We start from the raw sequence: 12,877 nt of genomic DNA, 5'->3' as shown, positions 1-12,877 counted from the left end.
GAAGTTGATAGAAGTCACTGGCTCCTTTCAGTGAGAAGAGAAGTGAGTTTTAACCTCAGACACAAAACAGACTATTTGTTTCTGCAGCGACGCTGCAATCTGAGTCGTGGCTTTTTGGGGAAAGAGCTGCAGATGAAAGGTTGGACACCTCTCCTGTGCAGGATAAAAGGTTTGCCCTCCCACCTGAATCTGCCTCCTGATTGTTTTCATTTGCCTCAGGTGGGAGATTTCAGCCGTTTCCTTTGGTGTGCAGGCGTGCCTTTGCACGATTTAAAGCCCCACACTCTGACGCTCCTGGGCAGCACCGGCACGACACAGTCTAGGTCGGCGCCAGTGACTAGTCATCAGCCTCACGAGAAAAAAAAAACCTGGAAAAGTTTTTCCTCTTTGTTATTCATGTTGAAGCCTTCTGTGTACCAGGGCTACTGGAAGGTTCCAAAATGTTAAATTTACTGCTTAAAAATCTTGAATTCCCTTCCATTTTATGCTTTCTTAAATTTGTACATTTATCTATGAATTGCTTCCTCCATCAACATTTTGCATCCTTCTCCCATGATTTGTAGCTCTGACTTAGAATTATGTTTCGTTTGGCAATATTTGAATCTTGCATTTATTAATTCATCAAAACTAACTAGATGCTTGAAGTTGAGAGACATGCACTTTAGTGCATAAATGTGGCTAACTTAACATTTATTTACTTTTTGTTGCATTGAAATCAAATATGCAGGGATTTTTCTTTTTTATGTCTTTTTAATATTAATATTGGAATCATTTAATATCAGAATTAACAAGATGGGCATGGATGATAATCAGAAATTGTTACTGGTCATGAAAAGCCTGATCAGTTTCATCCCTGCCAATGATGCAAGGAATCAATAAGTACTATTCAAATGAATTTTTGCCCACCAAATCAACCTGCAATAGAGTTGTGGTCATAAAACTGCATGTTTAAAGGGGGATTATTCAGTAAAATTCACATTTTGTACATTTTTGTTCTGCCATTTGTCTCTAAAAACAACCCTATTGCTTAAAAATAAGTTAATGGCAACAACTTAATGTTTTTGGTATCTATAAAATGAGCTGTTTCAAAAATCTCTTCATTGTTGAGTTACATTTAAACGGCACTGAGCCATTACCTAGTCCGTCACCTAGTAACCCAAGCTAAGCTCCATCACGTTTTGTCAGCTAGTTTTACTGCTGCAGCGTTGTACAGTGGCTGCTGGAAAAGACAAAAGTGTTTTGTTGTTGACTTACATTCCAGAAACCACTTGCTGTATTCTTGTTGGTTGTGCAGGAGGTTCCACTTCTGCTTTTCAAATATGTATAGTTGTGTAATTGTGCATCTGTTTGCTGCCATTTTCATGTGTGAATGTAAACTTTGAGTTGGGGGCGGGGGGGTGGCCAGCAGCAGCTTCTTTGGATTTAAAGAGACAGAGACCTAAAAATGGCTCAATAGGCAGAACTGAGCAGACTAAAATCTTATTATCTAAGAATGATTTTGTGCACAAAATGTAATGAACATGTTTTGTATAGACCTTTCCTAACCTGTTCAATGAAGCATAGCACATAATAATAAACCTTTAAGCAAGTAAAATCACATATTACACATATGTGAGACAGACTTACAAATACTTAACTTTCTTTAGTTATTGAGTAAGTAAATTAGCTGTTTTCATGTCGGTCTTAAATTTAAACCCTTGTGGCTTTACTGCTTCTAAATTTAACTTGTGTAACTGGTAAAAGAATCTGGGTCTGGGTCACCCTGAATCAGGGCATCTCCAGTTTGTTCGAGGCGTTTCCTTCGGCTTGAGCTGCTGCTCTAAAGCCAAAACGCTGGAGTTCATCCAACAGCCGAGGAGCGATTCACATTAGACGCACGCTCTGCGTCACGCTGCGCCGCTCGGAGCCCCCGACCCGACAGCTTCAAACCCGCTCGCTTCTCCACCTGCAGCTCTGCGCATTCTCCCTGCCCTGCAAGCGAATCTTCAGGTTGCTTTTCTGCTCACAGCATGCGCTTTGATAAGCTTTAAAAAAAAAAAAATAGCATTTCAAACAAATGCACTGAACCTTCCAGAAATACGAGATAATGTTCACATTTAAATATTTCATGCTTTGAGCAGTTTTATGCAGCAAGATATCCCTGGATTCTTAACTGTCAAAACCAAAATTAGTGCTAAATGCAGTGTTTCTCAAACTCTTTCATACTGAGGACCATTTAACCGATTTAACAAACATTTAACTTGAAATTTCCCTGAAGTAACACATCTTAATATATGCAAACTGAATTGAAAATATTATTGTCTTAAAGGTAATTTATCTTAAATGTCTTAATTCTCTTATTGTTGTTTTCTTTGGTCATCCTAATGCGCTGTATTGTAAATGTGAACATGTCGACTTTGTAAGTTATTTACAGATTCTGACAGTTTGCAGTCTTAAGTTTTCCGATGATGTCAAAAACACAAGATTTGTGTGCAATAATAACAATTAAAAGCACAATAAAAGAAAAATAGACTTGAGTTGGTTAGCCATAAACAAAAATCCTCTATAAAATTATCCAACGATCCCTACCATTTGTACTTATCTGTTGTATTTAATTCATGTAAACATTTTTAATTCAATAAAATAACAATAGATGTTGATGTGCAAGCAGAGCATCATAAGCAAGCAAAGTCGTAACAACAAAGAACAGAACTAATTGAGGGATTAGAAAATAATCCAATCACTCCTGAACGACGTCAATCCTCTCAATAGATATGACTTCTTCTGATCATAAAAGTATTGCTGGAGTTGCCAGTTGGGTTTTTTTCCCACCAGTATCTTCAGTTTTTCTTTTAAGTGATCCGGTTTTAACCCACTTACCCATTATTAGTTTTAAACACAATCCTTTGGTAAGCTAGCTATAGAGTCGCACTTTAAACTCATGTCACGGAAAATTTGTTTACATGCAGTACCTTGCCGACCATTAGGAGGCGCCGGCGGACCACCTGTGGAAGGCTAAAATTTGCACATCAGTTGAATGTCATATTTAAAAAACTGCATTTAAAGAGTCTCATTATGGTTAGAGAAGAAAAGAACCAGATTTTCTTCTCTAATATCCGCCTCATGCACCTCTCATCTTCATTCGGTAATTAGAAGCAGGAAGGTAAAGACCAACTCTGGAGAAGATTTCTCACAACAGGAGGCCTCCGCGTCTCGCTGGCTTTGTTAGCTGTGTGAGGCGTCGGGCGCTGCTGAGTGCAGCTTAATGAAGCGCCCTGTTTAACATCCCTCTTTCCTTCAACATCGCGGCTCCACGCGGCAGCAGGCGGCCGCAGCGCCAGGCTGCAGTCATGCAGAGGAAAACACAACCGCTGTCAGGTTTTGAGATCTTCTCAGTAGCCTTTCATGGCGATGAGATGTGCTCCAACTCTGAAGCAGTTTCCAAATCTTCAAACAGAATGATGTTTTTTAAAGCTGACCTGTTATGGAAAATATACTTTTTGGACGTTTTCATACTATCTGGTTCCCACCTTCTTCTAAAAGCAGCTCAAGTGCTTAAAAAAAACACCCAGCCACTTGTTACTTGTTAGTTTTGTCTTATTTCAAGTGGGAAACTAGACCAAAATATTCTGTTTTTAAAAGTGCTTCATAAGTAAACCTGACATTGAGCATCTTTTTTTTCTTTTTGCAGTGTGTTTTTTGGAAGTAAGTTAATGGTTTTTGTGTCTGGAAATTGATTTGTTTCAAAAACCTCTCGAATGATGACACTCCGCCGTTACTTAGCAATCCCAACCAAGCTCCAGCATGTTTGGTCAGCTGGGAAATTAAATAAATAAATAAAAGGCTTCTGGAAAAGACAAGTGTTTTGTTGTTGACTTACCATCCGGAAACCACTTGCTGCATTCTTGTTGGTTGTGCAGGAGGCTCCACTTCTTCTTTTCAAAGATGTACGGTTGTATAATTGCGCATCTGTTTGCAGCCTTTTTTTGTATGAGTGTAAATGTTGAGTAAGAAGGCTTGATCAGCAGCAGATTTGGCTCTTTGGATTTAAGAGACAAGACGCCCTAAATCAGCTTATTATAAACTGATCAGAATAAAATCTCATTATCTAAAAATGATTTTGTTTCATAAACATGTTTTGTGTAGCTCATGGACCTATTCTAATTGGCTAAAGCAAGCGTAATGGGCACCTTTTGCATTTGAAAACAGAAATCTTACTTCTTTGCCTCATTATTTCCTTCTTCCAGCCCCCGAGAGTGGTGACCCTCGCTTTGTTGACCTTAGAGGAGCCCGGTGGCCTGGCCGCCATCACCAAGTCAGTGCTGCACATCAACGACCCCGACAACCCCGCCGACGTCCTGGTCATGGTCCTCGAACCGCCCCTTCACGGCCACCTGACCCGTCTCCATGGCGACCGTGCACTGAGCAGATTCAAGCTGGAGGAGCTCTCCAGGGAGCAGATCCAGTACGTCCACGACGGCTCAGCGGCGGCGGAGGAGGACAGCGCGGTGCTGCAGGTGAATGACGGCCACAGCTACAGGAACGTCCTGCTCCAGGTCCGGATAGTCCAGAAGGTAAGGAGGACAACGTGACTTCAACAGCTCCGCATTCAACATTTATTGTTTTTTTCAACTAACATTTTCTATTTGCAAAAACACAACATATGGCAAATATAATCCTATTAGCTGCACTGCAAAAAACCTAAATCTTACCAAGTGTTTTTGTTTTAGTTTCTAGTTCAAATATCTCAGTACACTTGAAATGAAACAAAACTAACTTAAAAGTAACTTTTTAGTAAGAAATAGGAGCTTGTTTTAATATTGACTTTTTCCACTGGCAGATTATTTCACTTATAAAAAAAATTCCAGTGTTATAAACAAAATAATCTACAACTAGAAGTAGCACTTTTTCATCAATATTAAGGAATTATTTACTTAAAACAACATATATTCCTGAAAAGCTGCTTGTAAGTTAGTTTTGTCTATAAGTTATATTTGCACTAAACAAAAAACGTTTGGTAAGATTCTTCGTTTTTGTAGTGTGCAAGACAAATACTCCAATTATTGATTGCGGTTAAAACAAACATTTTAATTCAATTAATGTTTAAAAAGTTTTTGAATCACAAAACTAACATTCTTCCTCCCAGAAAACACAGATATGCTGACATTTCAATGAAATATAACACATAAAGCAGCTAAACCACTTATTTATAACATTTTAATTCTTCTCTTTGGCTCTTTGAAACAAAATAAAAAAGAAAAACATTAGTGAAGATTTTGAAACAAATAACAAAAAAAATAATTAGAAACAAGAACAAAAAAGCTTGGTAAGATCTAGTGTTTTTAAAAATGCTATAATAAATAAACTTGACAATGACATTTTGTATTTTAATTTTTTAAATTTACAGTTAACAATTCTTCTGACCAGATTGAATGGTGATAATACAATTGTGTGAGTATGTTGTCTGAAGCATTACAAGTTTGACCTTTTAAGTTTGACAGGACTAATCTTTTCACATGTTGCTCTTTTATAATGCAACGCCTTCAAGTAAAACCATTTCGGCATGAAGTGCATTCCTCTAGACGCCTTTAATTGCATCAACTTGAGCAGTCATCCCTCTGCTTCCAGCTGACATGTTCTCACAAGGTGCTCTGCTGACTTTATCCCTGAAAATAGTTTCCTGGAGGCGCTGACAGATCCCCGTAGCCTCACTGCTAAAACAGAAAAAGCAGGTCGAGTCATTACAATGGCAGCTGTCATCGCTTCTGGTGAGCATTTCATCACAAGGACGCAATTATCTTGCAGCCGGCGTCAACCCCGGCGACCAAACAGGAGGAGTGGCTGCAGGTAGAGGGGATGTTTGGAAAGATAAATATCCTTTCGGCTTCCTGGTTGCTAAACGAATTGAAGGCAGGAAGCAAAGCGGCACTGATTTCTTTTTTTTTTGGACTCAAGATTCCACCAGAACGATGTCGCATTTTCACTGTTGGTTCAAGTTCTAATTTTATTGCACAGCACATTTCAGCAGCAAGGCAGTTCAAAGTGCTTGACATAATAAAAACCAACAGGAATGCAGAAAGTGTCTTTTCCAGCAGTCATTGTACAGCGAATACAGCGGCAAAACCAGCTTACCAAACATGCTGGAGCGCAGCTTGTGTTGCTAGGTAACTTACTTTCTGGAGGTTTTTAACTGGCTCATTTTCGAGACTTTAACTTATTGCCAGAAATATGGTTTGTGGTGGTGTTTTTTTTTTTTTTTTAGGTTTTTAGAAACAGTCGAGAACCAAATGGAAGTACAAAAACATGCAACATATGTATTATGCATGATATGTCCTCTTTACATATATTTTCTTTGTATTAATGGTTGATTGCAGCAAGTAATTCTATAGAGTGATGGGTGTGGGTTTTTTAAGAACTTGGGCTGTTGAAACTTGTTTTGTTGTTTTTTTTTCCTCCTGCTGAGACACTTTTCCTCTAGTTTTTCTGCTCACGCAGTCAAAACATTTTGATTTTGGAGGGCAGCTCTGTTTGTCTGACTGTGTGCAGATGGAGCGCTTCAGGCTAAACTCCTCTGCTTCTTCTTCTTCCCCTTCTGTAAATCAATAACATCCCACTCACACACTCATTCACACATGGCAGTATTAATTTACTGTAAAATGTCCTGATTCTGCAGTCTGTCATGCCTTCAAGCCAAGCAGGACGGACAGGATGATGGAAAGCTAACGGAACGTCCTCAGTTTGTGTCCGCGGCTTTTGGATAAGATCCCAGAGTGGTCACTGTCGCTGCCGCCTCCTTGTTGCCTTGTTGTTTGATCCACACAAGTGGATTATCACGGCATAAACTACAGAACAGAAAGCAAAGACAGAGAGTGAGCAGAGCTCTGCAGCAGTAATGGCTTCAATCACTAGTATATTTGTGTAATTTAAACACAATAATGATCTTAAAGGAGACCTACTGTACAAAATTCACATTTCACACTATAATGGTGTTGATATGGTCCCTTGTACCAAAACTAACCATCATCCAAACTCCTTTCACACGAGTCAGGATTAATTACTTCTTCCTTTATTTCCATGTAAAATGGACTGAAACTGTCAAACACAAACAACTCAGAATGAGCTGAGCGCAGCTAACAGAAAAGTTTCACATTCAGTTGCATACATCAGCAGTGCCGCAACAATACTGTCTCAGGAGGATGAACAAATCTAATACTGAGCTACAATGCAACACCAAGTATTTTTGGTCCAGTTTCTAGTGCAAATATCTTAGTACATTTCAAGACTAACTTAAGAGTAATGTTTCAGCAGGATATAGAGGTGTGTTTTAAGTAAATATTTCCTTGATATTGATTAAAAGTGCATTGGCAGATAAATTTAGTTAACACATGGAAAGTCTCTTGCTATAAGTGAAATAATCTGCCAGTGAAACAAGTTCTTTTTAATCAATATTAAGGAATTATTTACTTAAAACAAGCTCATATTTCTTGCTAAAAAGTTACTTGTAAGTTAGCAGCATGCTAGCTAGTTAGCTTATCGCAAAGCAAACAATCAAAGCTCTCTCAATATTCAGATGTTTCCAAAACTAACTCAAAGAAACTTAAATTAATTTGGAAAAATGTACTTCTTTTATTTGAGTTTATTTGGTAGGGACAGACACACATTGACATACACAAACTGAACAAAACAGCAGTCCCATGTTTGCATCATAGTGCAATAGCAACAGCTAATTGTCCCTTTCACATATGTTAACATAAATGCTCATTGTGCCATATAAATGGCTACTGACGAGCATTGCTTTGAAGAAACTCAAACTGGAATACGGCATTTGGGATAGAAATGTCTGAGTGAAGTAAAGCAGTTCGCTAAAATTCCAATAGATGGCAGCACCGCTGCATGTAAAATAACATTTTCACAGGTCGAATGCCTGAAGGACAGGAAGTATAACTTTTTGTTTTTTCATTTGCTTCAAAAAACGGCCCATATCAGTTTACTTTTTAAAGGCTAAAGGGTTGTTTTCCAAGCCTTTCAAAGTATTTTTCTAGAACGTTTCAGGTACTTTCTAGAAGTTAAAAGGTTGTTTCCTAACAAGCCAACCACCCAAGTGCTTCAGGGGCAGGGGGGCTCCTGAAAAACCCACCTGCCCAGTTTTTGGCAACAGTTAGTGCTTTTCTTTTGTCGAAAACCTCCGGAATGTAATGTTACAAATCAGAAGGCAGGGCCCGTTACCTAGCAACCCAAGCAAAGCCCAGCCTGTTACCTAGCAACCTAAACTGAGTTCCAGCACGTTCGGTCGGCTGGTTTTACTGCTGTACAAAGCTGGAAAAGAGAAGCGCTTTGTTGTTGCGCTATCACAGCTCAGAATCTGTTTTCAGTCAGACGTTGTCAGAATCATCAGAGCTCCTCGAGACGTCTCAGAGCGCCTGTCGAGTTAAATGATGTGCCTAAAACTTATGAACTGAGTGCAGTCTGCCGGCTACACACGGCCGACTCACAGCTTGTTTGCTAAACATTTGAGATGTTTACCCGGATCTCGTGGGACTCCTTGATATTCAGAATCTAATTAAAGCCTGTCTGTGTGGACCTGCCAAAATGCCAAGCTGTCTTCTGTGGATTTACGCTCAAAGCATCCAGATGGAGAGGATGTTTTAGATTGCACACAAACAGAAAAGATAAAAACAAGATAAGATGGAATCCAAAATCTGCAGATGAAAGCTGATCCCTCACAATGATCCGTGATAAAACCTGGAGGGATTCATTAAAAGCAAACTTGAGTCAGTGAGTCTTCAGTTTGTCTGGTAATGTCGGCTCCAGGTTGTGCCTTGTACAAAAGGCCTCCTGGAAAATCGGATTACGGTTGTGTAGCGCAGGAGGCTAATCAGACCATAACAATCCCCTGATGGATGGACTTCCTCCTAATGGAGGGAGGTCAGCAGAATAGAAAGCAGGACCGCTGGCTTTTAATTTCTGTCCCAAATAAAAAGTCTTTGAGCCTCAAAAATAAAAAATAAAAAACGGGGGGGTTCGTCTGTTTCCCTCCAGAAATGGAGGAGAAATAAAAGATCAAACATTCGGCTGAAGAGGAGGAAATACTTGAGCACTGTTGTCAAGGTGATGATGGATGTCGGGTGGATGAAGATCGACCTCCTGCTGGACTCTTTCTTTATTCTTTCTTGATTTGTAGGCAAGTTGCAGCTCAAGCTGATTATAGCGCCTGGAATAGGAGTGTTTTATTTAGTTTGATCATTTTTAACCTTTCCATACACAATAACAACAAACAAACACTACAACAAGAAAAAACAAATTTTAATTCCTGTCAATGACAAGAAATGATTGTTTCCCTGAAGTTGAAATGTACTTTTCAGAAACATACGAAGTATTTTCTAGAAGTCCAAGTATTGTTGTACTTATTAACAATTTACAGAATACTTTCCTAAGGGTTAAAAGGTTCCCAATAAGGTAAACAGTACTTTTCTACAACTTGCAGAGTACTTTCTAGCAGTTAAAGGGTTTCCCAGATGCTCTGAAGTACTTTTTCTAAATGTTAAAAAGTTGCTTCCTAGAAACTTGAAAGTACTTATCTAGAATTTACAGGGTACTTTTCAAGAAGTTAAAAAGTCTGAAGTACTTTTCTAGAACTTTTATAGTACTTTCTAGAAGTTAAAGGCTGTTTCTCAGATGCTATGAAATACTTTTCTATGACTTGGAGTACTTTTCTAAACATTAAAGGGTTGTTTCATAGAGGTTTTAAAGTACTTATCAACAAGTGAGAGTATTTTTCTAGAAGTTAAGGAGTTGTGTCGTAGAAGGTCTAAGGTACTTTTCTAGAACTTTCAGAGTACTTTCTAGACATTTAATTGCTAGACACTGAAGTACTTTTCCAGAACCTTCTAAACATTAAAGGGTTGGTTTCTGGATTACTTTTCTAGAAGTTAGAGTTGCTTCTTAGAAGATGAAAGGTATGTATTAACTATTTACAGATAACCTTTTAAAAGAGTTGTTTTCCAAAAATTTCAAAGTACTTTTCTAGTAAAAGGTTAAAAGGTTGTTTCCTAGGAAGACAAAAGTACATATCTAGAATTTATAGGGTAGTTTTCTAGAAGTTAAAAAGTTGTGTCCTAGAAGAGTGAAGGTACTTATTCACAGTTTGCTTTTAACTCCAAAGTGTGGTGGTGGGAAAGTTTGAAAATCTACCCTGAAAATGCTTGGAAAGTTCTTGAATTTTACTGGGGGAAAAGTGTAGAAACTTTGTGATTTTGTTTTTTTCTTCTTCTTACCAGGTTACTAATTACCTAATTATATAATTCCTGATGCTCTTCCCAAAGTTCAGGCAATATTAACCTTTAAGTAACTCTTCCGTGTCATAAATTGGCATTTCTTTTTGGGTTAAAGGAAACCTGATAAATGTTTTTATGGGCAGAAAAAAGCCCACTTTTCTGCACCTGCAGGGTAAGATATTGCCTGCATGCTCTCAGTTCCCACCCTCTCTCGTCGTAGATGCCATTCTCAGTCGTTCCGGATTAAATTGAAATGTGTTGCCAAAGAGAATTTAATCATCATTCTGCGCCTTTCAATTTCTTTTTGAGAAGTCGGTGAAATCGTCCTGTTCGCCCGTCCCCCTGTCGGCGCGTGAAACTCTGTCATTACAACAGCACGACCGTCCAGGCGGGCAGCCAGCTGATGTTTTATGGATGACTCCGACTCCATCTCTGCAGAGTCATTTATTTCTGTTTTTGTGGACGGCAGCCAAAAACTCTGCAGCGTCTTGGTTTACATTCTGTCTGGAAGCTCTATAAAGGTCTCCTCTTATACATGTTTCATGCATACTGTGGCTGAGGATAATATATATTTTTATTTATTTCAGAGTGGTTCTATATGTTACAGAGAAGCAAAACTTTTAGAGATCCCTGCAGTCTTGAAGCCTGACATTCCTAAAGTTTCTTCTTGTGAACAGTTTCTCCACACATTTAGTCATTTTAAAAGCAAAACACCCTCTGGATACTTTTTGTTCAACATTAAATACATACTGGTGGAAAACTTGTGTCATTAACTGCATTTCCAATAATCCAACGATTGTGCAATTTGACGTTTAGTAAAAAATAAAAAAAAAGCTTAATGGAAACACACCAATTTAAAAAAAACAACTGGATAATGTTGTTTTTTAGGGCTGTTTTGCAAAATTCCAGTAGAAACACTTTTTTGCATCACGTGAGTCACATGATCAACAAACCAATGTTGTCACTGGCACAAACCATGAAGAAGACGACAGGAAGTGGTAGGAAGATGATGCAGCTTATCACGTGAACTAACTTATTCACATGCAATTTAAATGCGTTATTTATTTAATGCACAGACATTGCAAAATTTTGTTTTTTCGACATTGTTGACTTACTATTCAGAAACTACTTGCTGTATTCTTGTTGGTTGTGCAGGAGGCTCCACTTTTGCTTTTCAAAAAAGGTTGCGCAACTGCACATCTGTTTGCAGCCATTTTGTTGTAGTTTTTTTTTATATTAGTAGAATATTTACAAAGTTTTGCCCTCATTTGTAATGAAAACGCAGCTAGCGCAGTTGTTGACTTTCTATTCAAAAACCACTTGTTAGTTGTGCAGAAGGTGCCACTTCTGCTTTTCAAAGAAGCATGATTGTATAATTGTGCATCTGTTTACAGTAGTTTTGTTGTTGTTTTTTTGACGGTAGTGGAATATTGACAAAGTTTTTCTCACATTGTAACAGAGACCCAGTCTCTAATGGAGCGCGGCTTGTGTTCATTTCCTGTTTTTCACGTTTGTGTTCAGGCAATTTAAAATGACATTAGGCAAATTTGCTTCTTTTCTCCACATTTGCATGAGCCTTTCATTAGCCCTCGCACCTGTTTGACGGAGATTAGACTGTTTATCAACTCGAATCTCACGTGAAAAAAGCTCGTTAGATTTGAGGGTTGTCCAAGCAAAGCTCAGAAAATGAATAAATACGGTTGCAGCTGCAGGTCAGAACAAGACCAGAGGGAAAATATTAGTTAAAAACCCAACCAGGTCCCTCTGACCCGCTTTATCCTGAGCTCCTGGCTCTGAATGTCCTTGAGAGCTCCTGGTGTTCATCCTGAGAGCACCATTATCTCCCAGATGACGTGTTTCTGTGAGTTAAAAGCCTGCCATGCTGATGTATGTGGTTTCTTTTTCTGTGCTTCTCTGCTTTCTGTCGTGGCCTCTGTGAATCAGTGTGATTCGGATCAGCCCAGCAGCAGGCAGAAGTGCCGCGGATGGCCTGCAGGTTATTGTCTGCAAATTTAGATTCTCATGCATGCCACACATTACTGTCTGACACGCCGTATTCACACCTTTTTGATGTTTTATCACCTTTTTCAACTCTTACTGCAGAGTATTTATGCTTTGCACTGCTGTAGGTATCTGAGCCTTTGTGCTTTTATCTTTAGCTCAAAGTGAAACACAGGGAAAGCTCGCTATTAAAATCCTCCCAGGGATTCATTATGGAGGACTGGGACGACCATAATTAAGAATAAGTACAGAAAAGTATAAATGACTCAATGAAGTTAAAAAAATGAATAAAAATAAGTATTTTAATGAGAAAAAATGTGGTATTAATATTTTTTTATTTCTGGTAATTTCTAAGATTTTACATTATTCTTAATATTCTCTCTCCTCCTTTCCTTAAATAATGCAGCCAGTCAGTGCTAAGTAAAATTAATGGCGTCTTGATATTTCAATTTCACAAGTTGCATTTTAGATATGCTCTACAAAAATATACATGAATTGGTGAATCCACAAATGTACTTTAAAAAGCTTTGCAGAACGAACTGCAGAGAAATTTGGTTTTAGCTTATACCATTTTAATCTTTTTTCCTTCAACTTCACCATAATTAAAATCTCAGTCTAATATG

The 12,877-nt window shown here is 38.4% G+C and overlaps 1 protein-coding gene across 2 annotated transcripts in view; it reads left to right on the top strand.

The window, feature by feature from the left end:
- fras1 (Fraser extracellular matrix complex subunit 1) overlaps nt 1–12,877 on the top strand; it is a 266,684-nt gene that overhangs the window by 192,197 nt on the left and 61,610 nt on the right. For both annotated transcript variants that reach the window (XM_023343256.1, XM_023343255.1), the window contains exon 28: nt 4,227–4,553. In XM_023343256.1, the coding sequence (XP_023199024.1) occupies nt 4,227–4,553 (327 nt within the window). The remainder of the gene's footprint in view (nt 1–4,226; nt 4,554–12,877) is intronic.

This window comes from Xiphophorus maculatus, chromosome 12 (assembly GCF_002775205.1).
Source record: "Xiphophorus maculatus strain JP 163 A chromosome 12, X_maculatus-5.0-male, whole genome shotgun sequence".
Taxonomy (NCBI): Eukaryota; Metazoa; Chordata; class Actinopteri; order Cyprinodontiformes; family Poeciliidae; genus Xiphophorus; species Xiphophorus maculatus.
The sequence above is the reverse complement of the archived record's forward strand: the minus strand, read 5'-3'. Positions and strand labels throughout refer to the sequence as shown.